Source organism: Tamandua tetradactyla, chromosome 11, assembly GCF_023851605.1.
Source record: "Tamandua tetradactyla isolate mTamTet1 chromosome 11, mTamTet1.pri, whole genome shotgun sequence".
NCBI lineage: Eukaryota > Metazoa > Chordata > Mammalia > Pilosa > Myrmecophagidae > Tamandua > Tamandua tetradactyla.
In genome coordinates this window covers 62477766-62496035 of record NC_135337.1, presented here as the reverse complement: position 1 = coordinate 62496035, position 18270 = coordinate 62477766, and the positions used below count along the sequence as shown (strand labels likewise).

At 42.2% G+C, this 18270-nt stretch overlaps 1 protein-coding gene across 5 annotated transcripts in view; it reads left to right on the top strand.

Annotated features, from left to right (window-relative positions):
• The window catches only part of PGM1 (phosphoglucomutase 1), a 66863-nt gene that overhangs the window by 21685 nt on the left and 26908 nt on the right, over window positions 1–18270 (top strand). For 2 of the 5 annotated variants that reach the window (XM_077120731.1, XM_077120728.1), the window contains exons 2-5: window positions 11614–11776; window positions 12920–13066; window positions 14495–14620; window positions 17265–17455. In XM_077120731.1, the coding sequence (XP_076976846.1) occupies window positions 11614–11776; window positions 12920–13066; window positions 14495–14620; window positions 17265–17455 (627 nt within the window). Of the gene's footprint in view, window positions 1–51; window positions 121–1257; window positions 1642–6711; window positions 7069–11613; window positions 11777–12919; window positions 13067–14494; window positions 14621–17264; window positions 17456–18270 lie in introns of those variants that run through there. The other 3 variants (XM_077120729.1, XM_077120730.1, XM_077120732.1) reach the window with 3 other exon arrangements.

Sequence of the window (18270 nt, the reverse complement as noted above, 5' to 3'; positions counted from 1 at the left end):
GAGCCCTAGATGTTCTTTAGGGTTGGCAGGAATAGTTTTGGTTGGGGATTCAAAATAGTTTCTCCCACACCACCAGGGAGACTTTCACCCCTGGGTGTCATGTCCCATATAGGAGGAAGGGTAATTATTTCACTTGCAGAGTTGGGCTTAGAGAGGGAGAAGCCCTATCTGAGCAACCAAAGAGGTCCTCAGGAGGTAACTCTTAGGCATGACTATAGATAGGCTAAGCTTCTCCACTACCTACATAAACTTCCTTAAGAGCAAGTGTCAAGATCAAGGGCTTGGCCTATTGACTTAGGAGTCCCTAATGTTTGTGATAGTATCAGGGGTTGCCCTGGTGGTAAAGATGAACAGGTCTGTATTTTTTTTTTTCCTGTCCCTCAAGGTACTTTGCTAATAGATTTTAATTATCTGCTCAACATACTAGGGGATGTATTAGGGCACTAAAATAAGCTATACAGACTTACAAGCCTTGGTTACCATTCTCGGCTCCATGTGTTTCGGTTGTTTAAATGAGCTATCCAGACAGGTTGAGTTAGGTTATGTGCTACAGAAAAGGTGGGTTTGAGACAAAGTAAACCTCTGTTCCTTTGGTCTCATAGAGTAGTTGAAGTTTTAAAATAAAGACAATGTCCTCCTTTCCCCTGTATTCTGATTTGCTGTAGTCCCAATCTGGACCAAAAGCTTCTTGACAGTTTGAGTTCTCTTTTATCTTTCTGTGGTGCATAGTGCCTAATATATAAAATCAATCAATTTCTATATTGTAAATGTTGGAAAGATGGATAGATGAACGTGTAAAGGGATGGACAACAGACTGAAAGATGCTAAAGAATGTCCATGTTCTGAGGCAGTGTTTTGTTTGTTTTTACTTTAAAATTTGCCTCAGGGGTCCTTTTGAACCTGGGATTTTGTACACCTCTGAGCCATCTAGGTGTACAAATTCTCCTGGTAATTCTTCTGATCTTGTACCCTCTGCATAACTTAATGTGATGTTTTCTTTCCTTTCAAGGGCATTTCCTAACTCAGTTAAAATGTATATGGCTAATGGCTCTCCCAATACAAAGGCACGAAACACACCTTCATATTTTCAGATTCAAGGTAGTAACAAAAACTAACAACTCACATAGGGCACTGTTCCAAGCGCTTTACATTTCTTAACTTACCGTACCCCTTTCGTAACAAACCTATCTGGTAGATGCTATTTTGAATCCCCATTTTACAGTTGAGGAAATGGAGGCATGAAAATGTGAAGTCTCTTGCCCAGGCTTAGGGAGAGGTCGTCTGCCCGTCTCCTCGCTGCGGACCGAGGCTCGGGGGAGAAGAAGAGAGGGGGTTTCTCTCTTCCTCTCACTTGTGTGCCCAGCAAAGAGGGCTTGACCCAGAGCTAGCAGATGGGACCTGGGCATCTCAGGGCCTGGTCAACACAGCGAAGAGGTGCAGGGAACAGAAACCTCAGAGCACCCTGAGCCATCAGGACTGTGTGAGGAAGCCAGAGGGGTGTCTCCAGGAGCCAGAAGCAGGGTGGGCAGCTCAGCCTCCCCACCGCCGGAGATCGGAGCCCCCACCGCGTCCTCGTCTCGCCCCTGCTTGTCCAGCATGTCAGCTACGTTTTTCTCTCCCTCTGCTGACCCATTTGCCTGTGTAAGTTTGTTTTGTTCTGCTTTTGTTGATCTTATTTACAATCTCATTTAATCACGTTCCTATGACTATTCCCAGTTTATAAGTCAAATGTGTTTATTTTCTTTTTAAGTTCTTTAATCTGAGAAGCAAAACTTTCAAAGTATGCAGTTTATTCTCATATAATGTCACGGTCCTGACAGCAGATCCTTGCACAAAGTATGCTTATACCAGCCCCAGGTTTTTGAGACTTCTGTGTGTTACCTCATTCAGTCATTACAAAGACAAATGGTAGGGGGACTGCTGTTATCTTCATTTTTCCAGATGAGGATTAAAAAGTTAGATAATTTGCCAGGCATCACACAGCTAGCGGCTGGGAGAGCTGTGGTTCAGATCCCCTAAGTCTGACCTTAGGTCCCATCACTGAACCATTCTGCTGTTCTGTCTGGATCTAATGAGTTAAACTTATAAATATGTGCATTCCAAGCTTTATTAAATGTTCAATTAATATTTATAATTTTTACCAAATTCCTTAACCCCCTTTAACTTAAAATCGCAAGTCTAAATAGGTTATTCAATTACATATTTTAAATTGGGATCATAAGGCTTATCTGCTAGATAACCTAATACCCCAAACCCTCTTAAAGTAGTTAAAATGCCAAATATTCATAGCTTTTTCCCAAACTTTCTGCAAGAGTATTAATACTCTACTTTTGATTCATTTACTGTCTCTACACTGTGATTATGGTTTACATCATCATATCTACTTAGTTTTAAACCTTCTTTAAGCCCACTAAAAAAGGTTCTCTCACCCCAAGCAATTAGGAGTTACCTTTCCGGTTGAATTGGGCGTGACTTTGTCAGCTGGCTGAGGTGCGTGTCCACCTGAGATCTGGTGTGGAGTGACCCCAGTCTGTCAGGGAGACGTGAGTGACTTTCTCTCCTAGCCCCTGTTCCTAATTCTCACGTCTGATAAATCTGCAGCCTCCACCCACTTGCAGGGTTTCATCTAGCCTATTTTTGCTTGATTTTATTCTGAACTCTTTCCAATTCCTCCCTTCCATGAGGGCCACAAGTCTTGGATGTGTCTGAACCACACAGGGTTGGACCCTGCTTGACTCTTATATGTACTGATGCATCATCCAGCTGTCAGTCACAGTTCTACAGCTGTTCTCATGACTCAGCTGTCCTTGCCCACTGCTCCTGAGATTATGTGTCTTCCTGGTCCCAGCACTAACAGAGTCTAACTTGTATATTCCCCAATCTTAAGAGAGAAAATATGATTGGCCCAGTTTTCTCAGGTGTCCACTCCTCGTGCTCATGGCCTGGAAGTAGGGTCCTATAGCAGAAACATGGCCCAGGAGTCCACTCTTTTGGGATGGGTTGGGAAGAGAAGAGGGGGGGTGAGTGGCAAGACACTATGTGGAGAAGGAATTGGAGGGAAGGAAAAGAAGTCTTCAATGTTGGAGTTCAACAAAACCCAACAACAAGGCTCAAATTGGCCCAAGGAATCTAAATTGAGGTTGTATGTAGGAAGCTGACACACTCCACGCTGGAAGATTGACCAGGCTGCTCAGAGCCCTCTCAGCTGAGGAAGGAATCTTTTTTGCCAGCCTTAATCTTTTTCCAGTCTCTTCTCCTCTAAGCTATTTGATGCACCCCCAGTGCCACCACTGTTTTCTTGTGATAGGTCCTTTCTGATGATGAGCTTCGTGCGCACAAAATCCCATCCATGTGTTTCCATACCTGACCCATCTATGAATGTAAAAAAAAATGTGTTTGCATCTTTATATCATTCTCTAGTTTACAGTGACTTTCATATACTTCAGAGATGAAGTAATGATGTATTATGTGCCAGTACAGATGTCTTTATATAGGTCATCTGTTTTAACCTTGAGAGTTAGCCCCATGATGCAGGCTCATCCTGGTTAAGTAACTCACTCATGAGGTTCAGTCTCACGCATTTTAGAGTCAAAGGTCTGAGCTCAGGAGTGTCTGGCTCGTAAACCTTTGGTCTTTCCATCTCACTCATTGCCTCGCCGGTGGGTGGCATTTACCATATGCTTTGTTACTGGTGGTTGGAGAAATAAATGACTGTTTCCTGGCTTGTACTTCTCACCTTTAGGACAAACATCCCAAATGCTCAGGGGCAGGCACCTGCAGCCATTAGCAGCTGCGAGGTGGAGGTCCGGTGATCCCTGATGTTCTTAGCAGAATTAGAAGCTTTCTTTCTAGTGCCTGTGCCTAGACCCAGAGTTAGCAGTTCCATCCCCTCTTCCCATGCCTATGGCATTTGTGCGAAGAGGTGAACCTGCTGCGGCCGTGGGTCCATCCTCACCTGGTGCCTGGAATATAGTGATGAACTGTCTGATACATGCTGTTGATTTAAAGAAAGACAGGTAGAATGAACGAAGGGTTGGAAAGTCTGTGATTTCTGCTGTGTTCTGCTAGGAAGGACCATTTCTGATCAGAATGGGAGCTGGAAACTTTGAGAGGCTGAGAGTGAAGGGGTTCATCACTCTGCCACTGTGAAATTGATGGGACCTAAGACCAGTATGAAAGTTCCTTGTCTGAAGGGAGTAATCCTTAAATTCCCCATATGGTTTAAATGCAATTTGTGTCATTGTGAAGGAGTACTGGCAATGCAGGCAAATTCATTAGGCCAAATTGGGTTCGCTATGCTCGACAGTAACGTTTCTGAAGATGAAGTTCAACCTTTGCTGGAGAGCTAAAACAAATGGGTTTCTTAATAGCTGCCCCACTTAGTCTGTGCGTCTTAGGAAGCTTAATGTATTTAATGCCTCTTCTTTTTCACCACACTTCACACTCCATCTAACATTGCTGCTTCTGGTAATATTTTCATATGGGGTTGAGTTCTATAGTGTCTATAAAATTATGACTCCGGTCCATTTTTAGAATAGAAGCTTTTCTAGGGCAAGGATTTTGTGTTTTTGGTTTAGTGTTGAATATGACAAACACCATGCCAGTCGCTCAGAATGTTATTCTCCTGTTCTAGCTTCAGAAAAAGCTTCCCTGAGAGATTGACAGGTCACCAGCAGGATGCTGGAGTGTGTTGTGTTGGGTGGGCAGAGATGTTTCGGTTGAGCAGTGGGAGAACCCGCATGAGCAAGTGCCCTGAAATCTACCCTGGGAGTTCAAAGTCTCCTTAAGAGAACTAGCAGTTATGTGGTTGGTTGCTCTGTTATTCCCAATGAAGAGATTACTAGGTTTGTATTACATAAAGCAGAAATCTGTTATCGGCTATGTCAGGACTTATTACTGGCCTAATTTGCAAGCCTGTCTAAAAACAGAAAGCTTGGCACAGAATGTAAAGCATATAAATAAAAAAAAAGCATTTGTAGTGAGTTGAAAAACGGTGGATGTATAAACTACTGTAAATACAGGAAGCTCATTTTGTAATTTAATTTTTAAAGAATCTTAGTTTGAAATACCAAATAAGAGCCCAAAATAAACTGCAATAACTCATTGCTTTATGGCTTATTATTGGTTTTCAACTTGATAGACCTGCCTTGTGAATTCTTTCAGTGTCACTGCTTGAGGTAGTCCCTGCATCAGGGCTGGCCCTGTGTGTCATCTGAAAGGGACCACACCCTAGCTGGTGGCTTGTTTTGGGCTCATAGCTCCTTTTGTTCTGCTGGTCTGTGTAGAGCAGCCCCCAGAACACAGGGACATTCTTGCCTCAGAGAGGGCAGTTATCTGCTTACAGTGCCTATTTACTTTTGACCCTTGCTTCCAAGTTGGTAGAAAAATGCTGGGATTTTTTTTTTTTTTCTGAAATGGTTACTCACATTTCCCAAGAAAACCTTGACTCAGTGCATATCAAGCTCCCAAAACATGTGTGCAACTAGTTTTGGTTAATTTTTTAAGCATTCTTTGAACATTCATTAAACCTTGACAATGGAGCTTCTTAATTGGCAGCTTCTGCTGAACTGGGTAAAACACACATGTATGTATTTAAGCAGATTATTAGTAAAATCTCATGGATCTAATGGGAAAGGATATTAAGTTCATTCAGGTAGATATTTTCAAACATTTTAGGTTCTTCAAATGCAAAGGACTTAAACTCCCTCACTAAAAAAATTTCTTAAAAGCCAAGTCTATTTAAGACTTAAAACATTTAAAAAACAAAATTTAATCTGGGTGCACGGGTGGTTCAGTGGTAGGATGCTTGCCTTCCATGTGGGAGACCCAGGTTCAGTTCCTGGACCATGCACCCCTCCCCCCCAAAATAACCTTATGCTCATACTATTTTTCTAAATAATAGATTGATCAAACCTCATGCACTCATAAAAAAAGATGTATTTTTTCCCAGTTCTGCTCACATTTTCAGTGATTTGATGCATCCTTCCTTATCCCTTCTTTCTAGAAGTTTAAGAAACAGAGGACTGTTGGTCACTCCGAATATATTTGTGGATCTCCATTCTTCTAGAACTAAATAATATTTTGTTAAATCGGTTTTGTTAGATGAATGTTTTCTTCTAACTGATGTTGCACGTGGGAAGGAAAAATGCCTTGGGTATCAAAATGATGGGGGTGTAAGGAAACAAGAGGTAACTGAGCTCCCACACTTCCATTTTAAGATTGACCTTTTAAATTGCTGGATGGCATGGGACAACTTTAGCTGCAGATGGCCTTCGCAGTGATGAATGCACAGAGGCTCTGGTTTTAAGGGGTGGCAGAAGCAGTGAGAGCCATACCAGGTGTCTTGTTTACAAACCTGCTTCTCAGAACTGCATCCGCTCTGACTTTGCCTGGACCCAGGAAGTGGGGTCTGGCAGACGTCTGGTTTTGTAACTTAAGTCTGCTGTGCGATCGCCCTTTGGAGCCATCTCCACCCTAACAGAGGAATGAGGCAAAAATAATTGCAGGCATTTGGCTTGGTTACGTGGGCAGCAGTGTCCTCATCAAAACAACTTGGGGACTCTCCTTTGTACACGCGTGTGGGTAGGTGTGTGGCCATTAATGTTTCCATGTGGGCAGCAGCAGGGAATTAAACACGCTTCCTCATTGAGTGACCATCTAGACGAGCTCTCTGTTTTGGTTACTCGAGTGACACTGTCGCCGCTTCAGGTTTGAGGACTTGGACAGCTCTCTGGACACCTTCCCTGAGCCAAGTGGTGGAAATGAAAGATGAGTGATTTTGATGGATGGATTTCTGGGAAATACAGAAAAATGGAAGAAGGTCCTCTCCCACTGTTGACTTTTGCTACAGCACCCTACCTTGATCAGAAGCCAGGAACTAGCGGATTACGGAAGAAAACCTTTTATTTTGAGGCAAAACCATGCTACCTGGAGAATTTCATCCAGAGTATATTCTTTTCTATAGACCTAAAAGATCGCCAGGAGTCATCGCTGGTGGTTGGTGGAGATGGGCGGTATTTTAATAAATCAGCAATAGAAACAATAGTGCAGATGGCTGCTGCCAATGGGGTGGGTATACCACATTTCCGCCTTTCCGAATCTCTTAATTTTGCAGAGATACACAGAAGTACAAGGTTTGTATGCAGTGAACTTACATAGATCTTAATTCTACTGATGGGCAGTTAAGTTTCATTGCAATTAAAAAAAATTGTAGATCGTGAATACACGCGGTGGTTACTTTAGCAGATATAGAAATGTAAGTTCAATTTCTTCTGGGTTGTGCTCTGTTCTTGTTGCTTGAAAAAGTACCTGTTGCTTTTTAGACATTTAAAACACAGCCCCAGCCTTAAGCTGTCTTATCTACGTCCTAACTAGCTTTTAGGGGCAGCGGGTCCTCTGTAAGAGGGGCTCTAATGAGGGTGGAGAGAGGAGGATTTTATTTTCTTTCAATGGCTTCCTTGTTGAAGTTCAGTCACTTGTCAAACAGGAAAACAAAACCCAGAGCATGCTGTTGTTTATGGATCCTGGTAGTCGTGCAGAAATGCTAGGAGGGGATTGGAAAATGTTAGGTGTGAGCCTTCCAAGAGGACCTGTTATGGGGGACCTCCTTATAATGACCCGGGGCACAAAGAAACCCTATGTGCGGTGAATTTGTGCAGCAGGGTAGAGATAATAACTCCTGTAAAACTATAATATAAGCAGGCTCTGCTAGAGCTCTGCATCATGGAAAAAAAAAAAAGCGGGTTAACTGGATTAACCAAATGAGAAGGAATATTGTACCAGAAAGCATTGATCTTAATAATCTTAACAGTTTGCATAGCCCCATCGATTTACAGGAAGGCAGGCATCAGAACATTGCTGATTTTGCTCTGAAAGTTCTTCTGTGGGACCAAAAAAAATATTTTAAGCATTTGGAATAATGCTTAGACCTTCAATACCTGTAAATTAGAAACAGAATGTATTTCCTTTCTGGAGGAGATTCTGGTTCCGAGGACATAAATTTAGCATTGCAATTAAATGTATTGGGCATTCATTTTCAATCTATTTTAATAATGTTACAAGCAAGTGTGATTGCAAAAGCCAAATTAAAGACAAAAAACAAAATGCTCTACCAAACCAGGTTTAAGTGTTTGTAGAGCCTGTTGTTTATAATGCGAGCTTTCTTTTGATACTCAGTTTCAGAATCTGAATGCCCCTCATGTAAAAATTGCTGATAAAGCACTCAAATATGAAATTATTATGAAGCATACATATTTTTAAGATAAAATGTGACATGCCATAAATTTCATCTTTGAGGAGAGCTGCAGAGGGAATGGTATTAAGATGCTTTTAATCTTTCGAGAAGGAACGAATGGAACATTATTTCTCTGCATATATCTAGACTGGTGAATGGATCTGGTACACTGTCCCCTTTGCTGTGATATATTTGGCTTCATTTCATTTTTGTGTGGAGCTGAAGGATGGGGAAAAGGTGGTGAGAATGTGTAATTTGGGCAGATCCTATAGACTTTCTCAGATTTACAGTCTGAAGGTTTGTTAAATAATACATTGAAGTGATAATAATTGACTAAATATGGTAACTGCCTATTTGTCAGAATTGCGGCAGCCCAAGCAATATTTTCAAGTCTTTTCAAGGGCATTGCTTATTGCATTTAAAGCAGTCTGCCACCCAACTGACTTCAAATATTTAGTGGACCGATGAAGTACCTTAGCCTGATAAAACCTAACAAATCCGAAGTGGTTTGATTTCTTCTTTTTCTAATTTATCCTAAGTTCTGACTGTTTTACCATCCCTTGTTGGTTGTATACCTGTCACATCTTGAAGACAGGATATCAGGGAGGACATTTAAAGGAAGGATAAATATTGCTGCAGATTTTGTTAGAATTCAGCGTTCTTTCCTCACTTTTGCCAGTACCCATTCCATGCAGGAGAAGATTCTTGAAGGATTTTTTAGCCTAGTGAGCTAAGTGGAGATCTTTTTTTTCCTCTCTCTCTCTTTAGTATATCTTTATCTGGTGCATTTGTGGAATATAGAATATAATCTGCTTTCATTAGGAATTTTTTTTTGTTCTCATTTGTGTAAAACTGTTTGCATTTACAGGAAATTTTCATGTACAAAATAAGACATTGATGGGTCCCCACTTAGAATATTAATATTGCATTCAGCCCCTGGAGCTGTTAGACATAAGTTTAGAAATGGGAGTAGAATCCATGAGTATGACCAGCAGGACAAAGAAAATGGAACTTAGCTTTTATGGGACAAACATAACACAGCAGACCCTATTTCCAAGTAAAAGGGAAATTTACAGGTTTTTTCCTTGCCGTGTTTGGATATGAAGGGTTGGGGGGACAGTGAGGTATCTAGTCTGGTAGGGTGACGTGGAGGGAGGAAAGGCTGCAGGGGCTGTATGATGAGGGGCTGTGGTGCCAGACTGATGGAATTATCTCTGATTTGGTAAGTAAGCTCTTGGGAGCCAGGGAGAGTTGTGGAGTAGATGAAGGACTACTGTGGTAGTCCGCCATAGAACTGTGGTTTGGGAAGGTGTGAACTAGGTGTACTTGAGCAGGTGGATGGGTTAGAAGGAGGAAAGCGTGGGTGGGAGATTGAATCAAGAACTGTCACGGTGATTCAGGCATCTTTAAGGGAGTGAGGGTAAAAAAGTAACATCTCCCCAGATAATTGGGTTGAAGAGGACTATTCTTTTTTTTTTAATTAAAGAAAAAAAAGAAATTAACACAACATTTAGAAATCATTCCATAAGATAACTATTCTTAAGGAAAGAGTTTGCTCTGCAGGAGAAGTACAGATGTACCTCTTCTTGAGCTTAGGAGAGAGAAGCGACCATGGACTTCTGTTACTTCTGTTACTTCAACTTTCCTTCTTCACATAACATAGAAAAAGGGTTTCCTTCATAGAAACCCTTTTTCTATGTTATAAACCCCTCAGTCTGGGACCATTATGGACTGCAGCTGTCATCATAAAGAATGGAAGAATTAAGGGATAACTTGGGTGGAGGCATAGCTTAAAATTCATTAGTCTCCCCTTCTGCACCAAATACATACAAAATCTAGGTAGAAGTCCATGTGCTTGATGTGCAAATGCAACTTCCAGATAATTCTACCAGCCTCTCTAGCTGATTAAATTGTCTCCTGCCATGTTCTAGAAATTCTGAACATGTAAACCCAACCACAGGCTTTTATTTACACCTGGAAATTCCCGGAAGGGTGAGATGTCACCATTCCAACTGCATTTGCAGTATCAGGAAGTTTCAATGCTTTTCCCCACGATGGCCACTAATTTGCCATGTGACCTTGTCCTGTCATCTATCCCAGTATCTGGCACAGCACTTTCCCATAAATGCTTATTGCTGCTATTGGATGAATGAAAGAATGAATGAATGGGAGGGATCATGACAATTCTGGACATCAGTTTCCTCATCCATACAATGGAGCTTGGAAGTTCTTGCAAGTGCAAGAATGGATCCAAAGTGCTAGGGGATGTAGAAGGAACTCTGCAGCACAATAATAATCATTAGGATTGATTTCCTGTGCTCTACAGGTTCCTGCAGTCTGTAAAAGAGGCTAACAATAGCACCTACCCTGGCCATTACCATTACTGGGGAAGTGTAGAACAGGGAAAAAATATATTAGTGCAGCTACAACAAAAATTGTCCAGAATTCAGTATATGGGGAGCCAGGTGATGACTGAAGTGAACTAAATGCCTCCTGGCAGGTGGTTGGCAGTGAGAATTTAAATTATGACTTATGTTTTCCATGGCCCATAGGAGATGGCAAAGGTCAGAGTCCCAGAGAAGCTTTCCCAGGTAATACAGGTATCTCCGTTGTATTTTCAACATTTAAAACCTGTCTTCCGCCATCAACTCACTTCTTCAACCTTATTTATCTTGGGTGGAACAAAAACAAAATAACATGAGAAATTTGAAAACATTCCTATCCCTTTCTTCTCTCAAAAGGAGACGGGAGAGCAGGTACAGCCTCTGAATTTCATATATCCTTTTATAGCAGTCCCATCTTCAAGTATGTCAGAGGAACTGACAGAATTTCTTCCTTCTCCAAAATGGGTCATGTTGAAATGTTTATAAATTATTGCCATTTTAGCAAAGGAAGGGTTAGGAGCTGTGCTGGTGCGGTCTGTAAGAGAAATGGGAAGGTGAGTTAAGAATGCAACAAAAGTATCACCTGTATCACGTCCATGTAGGTGGTTCTAACTGGCTTCCTCAGTAATGACTCACAGCATTCCATGCCCACGAGGTAATCCAGGTACACTTAATATGTCCTACTTGGAAGAAACCCACTATATGGAAAAGCCCTGCTGTGACTGTCGTATATTTTCTTGCCAGAGCCTTATCCCACCACCAGAGCTCATGGTCCTAAAACTACAAAGAGCTGTCTGAAGGAATGCCTTTGTTTAGCAATTTGCTTCTTCTTCAGCGATATGGTGGAGACCATCCAAGCTGTACATATTCACAGAAGAAAATATTTCCTGGTCCAGGAGAGCTTTTCTTTGTCCATCTGCCGGCCTCGTCAGTGCTTCTGGGCGGTCCCTTGTGTCTGCTGATGTTAAGTTGTGTCTTCTGGGTTTCTTCTCCTAGATTGGTCGCTTGGTCATTGGGCAGAATGGGATCCTCTCCACCCCTGCTGTGTCCTGCATCATTAGAAAGATCAAAGCAATTGGTGGGATCATCTTGACAGCCAGCCACAACCCAGGAGGGCCCAGTGGAGACTTTGGGATCAAATTCAATATTTCCAATGGAGGTGAGTCTGCTTGTCATTTTGAGGATGGTCAGTTTTGCATTCGGTAGGGTAAACCGATAACTGAGACCTTGGGAGTCCAGAATTCTGGATCCCAGCAAGGGCGTTCTTCACCTTCTTTTGGTGAAAGTGAGATGCTTCTCATTCTGTTGTATCTGAAAGGGAGGAGCTATGCACATATGATGATTAAACATGCTTTCCTTTTTTCTCCTTTTTTAAATGTTTTTTTTTTTTTTTTTAAAGGAAAGACAGAGAGAAGGAAGGAAGGATAGAAGGAAGGAAGGAAGGAAGAAAGGGAAACATTTTTAAACATTTTCTTGTTTTATTGTATTCTGTTTCTCCGTTTTTGTTACATGGGCTGGGGCCGGGAATCGAACCGAGGTCCTCCGGCATAGCAGGCAAGCACTTTGCCCGCTGAGCCACCGCGGCCCGCCCTTAAATGTTTTTTATTGTGAAATATAACATACATACAAAGAAAAGAAAGAAAAAGCAATCATTTTCAAAGTACACCTCAACAAACAGTTACAGAACAGATCCCCAAGTTTGTCCTGGGTTACCATTCCACGATTTCAGATTTTTCCTTCTAGCTGCTCCAAAACACTGGAGGCTAGAAGAAATAGCAATATAGTGATTCAGTGCTCATACTCTTTGTTAAATCCTGTCTTCTCTGTTATAACTCCTTTTCCTTTTTTAAAAAAAATTTTTATTGAGAAATAGCCACACACGTACAGCCGACCATATTATACAATCAGTGGCCCACATTATTGTCACATAGTTGTGTGTTCACCAGTGTCATTTTTAGAATGACATCACTCCAGAAAAAGAAATAAAAAGAAAAAAAAATAACTCATACATTGTATACTCTTTACTCTTCCCTCTCATTGATCTACAGTATTTCAATCTGCCCAATTTTTACCCTTTATCTTACCCGATTATTTATTTATTCCTTATCCTTATTTTTTTTTTTTTAACACCTCTGTCCACACCCTGGGTAAAAGGGGTTTACTTGTTAAAAAATCCTCATACCTCACTGCCTGAATGATGGAATGGTGGATGGGCTAGTGAAAAGAAACTGATGAGCTTTGTATCCTTTGTATTTTCTTATCGGCAGCAGAAAATGACCCACAGTTTGCTGTTCATTCCCAGGTCCTGCTCCGGAAGTGATAACTGATAAAATTTTCCAAATTAGCAAGACAATTGAAGAATATGTCATTTGCCCGGACCTGAAAGTAGACCTTGGAGTTCTGGGAAAACAGCAGTTTGACCTGGAAAACAAGTTCAAACCCTTCACAGGCATGTTTACTTTCTTTCCCCCCCTCTTGCCCACAGCTATTTCTAACCTGAGCTATCTGCCTTTCAAGGTACTAAGAAGGTGGGTCTGCAGCTTTGGAAAGACTGTGGTCACTAGATTTTGCATACATTAATTAGCAGGCCTGCAACTGGGGCTGGAAGGCTGGAGACCTGTCAGTGATCAGCTGAGTGACCTTGGCTGAATCTTTCCCTCTCCTTGGGCCTCAGTTTCCATACCTCTTGATTAGAAGTCCTCTTTAAGACCACGTTCATAGCTAACATTCATTGAACGCTTATTCTGTGCCGAGCTCTTTACATGCATTATCCCATTTGTCCTCAGAATAGACCTGTGTGATATTAGAAATCTGTAAGGTATTAGTATATACCTTTTACAGGTAAGGAAACAAAGGCTCAGAGAGGTTAATTAACAGGATCAAGGTCACATAGTCAGTAGTGGTAAAACCTGGATTCAAACTCCGGTGTGAATGATTCTAAAGGCTGGGCTTTGATATTTTTTTTCCCCTGCCCTAATATTTAGTAAAATTAGATGATGATTTTTTTTTTTGGCCAAAGTTAACCACCACATAGACAATTATGGTTAACATTTTGTTTTTTTGATTCCAAGGTATTAAATAATTGAAGGAATAAACTTTTATAAAATCATGTTAATCAAATGAAATTGAGATGTCTGGCCATGTGATTTTCATTTTGACTTTGCCCTGACACGTGTCTTTTCCTTTGGACTGCAACTCTGTGGAGTGCATGTTTTGTTTGAACCTACCCAACCAGAGCTGACAATCGAATTGTGACAAAGACAGTGGCACTTTGGTACATCTAAGAGACATTTTTGAGATTCAGAAACCACCAGTAGGGAAGTTCTTAAACTTTTCATGTTTTACAAATATTCAGATCCCTGAAAATCCAACAATAACAACAATAACAATTTGCTACATTTGTTTTATCCGTTTAGCTGTGCATGTGAAAACTGATTCAGTAAATTTTTTTTCCTACTTTTCACCATTTCTTGAAGACAATAAAGCAGGATAAAGGCATTATGTTTTCTGTTATCTATGACCCCAGAATACATTTCTTGTGGAGGTAGATAGGGGATCTGTGTGGCAGCACAGCACAGATTATAATCAGACAAAGCTCAGTCAAAAATAGCCTCTGTGCCCATCCCAGCTGTGGGGGTAAGTTATATAACTTCTTGGACCTTGAGATTTCTCATCCATAAAATAGAACTAATAACCTCTCAGGACGATTGTTAGCACTGAGGAAAATGTCATGCAACAGCTCGGTAATATTGGAGCTGCTCAATAAGTGTCCTGATAAAATAGCTATTGCAGGTGGACAGCAACATAACCATTTCAGGGTATACTATTTCTAAATGTGTTCAGTCCTTCTGTCTTTTAACACTGATTGTTCTCACAGTGGAAATTGTGGACTCGGTGGAGGCCTATGCCACGATGCTGAGGAACATCTTTGATTTCAAGGCCCTGAAAGAACTGCTTTCTGGCCCAAACCGGCTAAAGGTCCGCATAGATGCCATGCATGGAGGTATGGGCTGGCGCTCTGCAGTTCCCTGCTCTCGGAGATGCGAAGCTGCTCTCTAGTATGTCTATCATGGTGCTTTAATGGGCTCTTCTCAACTCTTTCTTAACAGATTTTTTAAACAGAATTATTTTTGCAATCATTTCAGAGCTCGATTCACACAGGTAGCATTGCATGATCATATGCAGCAGACATAGTCAAGATGTTCATCACGGTAAGTTGGTCTGGAAGTCAGGCATATTAAGCATCAGGAAGTAGGTTTTGAGTGACAGGCAGCTGTTGTGGATTCTCCTCCCCCTCAGAAGGGTCCTTCTGTTCTTCCCAAACACCCCATCTGTTTCCAAGGGGGTGGTCATTCGCTTTACATGGTAAACGTTCTCCCGAGTCCCACGCCTCCACCCCCTGGCCCCCATGCTCCTTATTTTAGAAGGGGCTAGCACAAGCTGAGGGCTAGATCGCCATACACCAGGATGTGCGTCTGCCCCTCTGCTTCCTTTGTGGGTTGTGTGGCCAGGTCAGTATAGGTGGTAGTGGTAAATGTGAACCAGAACCATTGGGTTTTTGCACAAAGAAGAATAAGGAATTCTTGAGCACTTAGGTTGCGGTTTTATTTTTTATAATTTTAGAATCTTTGAAAGGCAAGGATTCTCCCTGGTGTTGGGATGCAGTTTCCTGCCTGGGTGGGGGATACTTTGTGCCTGTGCTTAGACCCTTTTGATCATGGCCTTCAGGGCACCCTGTTACACTGCAGAACCACTGTTAGAAAACCTCCTCCTGGTAGGTGTCTTCCAGCGCTTCTCCCCTTGGATCCCATCTTGCCCTCTGGACTCACACCGAATGGGTCTATGTCCTTATTCATACAAACACCATCTTGTCATTTCAAACTGTTCATCAGACATGTATTGATTATCTACTAAATGTACACTGGGGGTGGGGGGTGTTAGACAGGGGCTGGGCAGATAACTTCCTTCAAAGAGCCTGCGAAGCTGCAGGGAGAGGAAATTGTAACCTACCAGCTGTTGCAAGGCCAAGAAAATGGGGAGTAAATAAAATCTCAAGTATTCTCCTTTAGGAGGTATCAAGAAAGCTTCCCTGGCAGAAGTGGCATCAAACTCAACTTTATGAAAGAAAGATCTGGGAAATTGGAAATCAACTGAAGGTCATTCTTATTATAGCAACAGCTATAGCACATGGAGGCTTAAAAATTAGTGGAAAAGCCTGAGCTGGTTTGAGAATGGGGCTTCTGATGAGCTGGATATGGTAGGAGAAGCTGGTCATGAAGTAGACGTCTTTTCTCCAGGCCTCTTGGTTGTGCCAACCTCTGTATCTTCAACCGCCCCAGCTCTTTAACATGTGCCCCTCATAGGATGTGGGCATGCTACGCTGCTCTCCCCACGTGGGGTGGATTGAGATCAATACCATCTGTTCTAGTTTGCTAGCTGCCAGAATGCAACACACCAGAGATGGATTGGCTTTTAATAAAAGGGGATTTATTTTGTTAGTTCTTCAGAGGAAAGGCAGCTAACTTTCCACTGAGGTTCTTTCTTACGTGGGAAGGTACAGGTTGGTCTCTGCTGGCCTTCTCTCCAGGCCTCTGGGTTCCAACAACTTTCCCCAGGGTGATTTCTTTCTGCATCTCCAAAGGCCTGGGCTGAGCTGCTTGGGCTGTGCTACGTTGAGCTCTCTCATTTAAGCACCAGCCAGTTAGCTCAAACATCATTCATTTCAGTAGGCACGCCTCTTAGCCAACTGCAGATGTAATCAGCAACAGATAAGTTTCACGTACCATTGGCTCATGTCCACAGCAACAGAACTAGGCACGTTCACCTGGCCAGTTGACAACTGAATCTAACTACCACACTGTCCTTGATACAAACACCTATCGGCATTAGAAGTGAATATTCCCATCGTTCATTATGCAGAATGTCACCATAAAAGGATGTGACTAGTTTTTCTGTTTTGAGTCTTTTGTTTGCTTATTACTAGGTTTTGTTTGTCTGCCAGTTTGTCGATAGCTTGGAGTAATAGAAAGATAGGGATTTTGAATCCCAGCTCCCGGTCTTCCTAGCTGTGTAAATTTAGGCAAATGTCTTCATTTCCGAATTTGTTTCTTATGTAGAAAGAAGGTAATAATCATAATCTAGATATTTATAACATATTTGCCAGATACTTTCTAAGTGCTTCCGTATCTATTAAATCATTTAATCTTCACGTCAATTAGTACCCTAATTTTTCAGATGGAAAACAGCAGGGAGATTAAATAACTTACCCAAATTGTAGAGCTGTACTTAGCGGGACTGGGATTTGAACCCAGGCACTCTGATTCCAGAGTCCAGGCTTTAGGTGCTAAGGGTTGTGTGAAGGATTGAGTGACAAGCACTCAGTACCTGTGTGTGGCAGGGCTGCAGCCGTGGTTAGCTCCCTTCCTTGCCCCACTCTTTTCCCCTTGCCCCAGCCTTTACACCCTGGTTTCTTGTTTGTCCCTTCTGTGGACCTTCTGCTCCAGTCAGGACCCCTCCCCGTCCACTGGCCCGCAAATGCCGTCTGTATACCATCTCCTCTCTAAGATACCTCTGCTTCCCCCCCATCCTCACAACCTTTAATGAGATTTACTTTCTTATTCTGCAACTTTAATTTCGTGCTTTCCTAGTTGTGGGGCCGTATGTGAAGAAGATCCTCTGTGAAGAGCTTGGCGCACCTGCAAACTCAGCAGTGAATTGCGTCCCCCTGGAGGACTTTGGCGGCCACCACCCTGACCCCAACCTCACCTACGCAGCGGACCTGGTGGAGACCATGAAGACGGGAGAGCATGACTTTGGGGCTGCCTTCGACGGAGACGGGGTGGGTACAGCTGCACTGAGTGATCTCCAACGCAGACTCCCACATCCTGCAGATGGGGAAAAAGCAGGTGGTTTCTGCCAAGCCCCAGGTCAATGCCAGGCACAGGATGCCTCACTGCAGCTGGAGGCAGGACTGAATTTTCAGAACATCCTCTTTAACAGAAATAGCTGTCCTTGAAAAGTAACCTGTGTGTTCATTTCAGAAGTTCATGTTTGCTAAGAGTGGTGGGTGGTCCCGGTTGTGATATCACGACTGATGCTTCGTTGACTGGTTGGGGTCTAGATAACTGTCTTAAAATAGGACTCTGCTCTCCACCTGGCTGACTATTTAATTTTTCTAGACAGAATTCTAGTCTAATAATATACCCATTCCTTCATTCACACCATAATTTTATAGTGTCTTTGAAGAATATAATGAAAAAGCAACTTTTTATCATTTCCCTATAGTTAACATTTTTCTTATAAACAAGCTTCCTTATTTACACTGGTGAATATGTAACAGACAAGGAGAAGACAGCACTGTAATCCAGGTTGTAGCCTTGGTATCTGACAGGTAATAAACACTCTGTGTTTCTTAGCTGAAAACAGATTTTTTTTTTTTTGCTATGGTTCTTTAACATCAGCTAGAATCCACTATTTCCTGAAAAATAATTTTTCTCATATCAGGATACACTCAGGTTGTTGAGCACCCTCCGTGCACCAGGCACCGAGTGACAGGGGCAGTGTATTTGGTTGCAAACAGCACCAGATGGAGTTGGGTGACTTAGAAGTTCCTCCTTGATAGGAAGTCTGCCTCTGTTCTTCAGTAGATGCCGG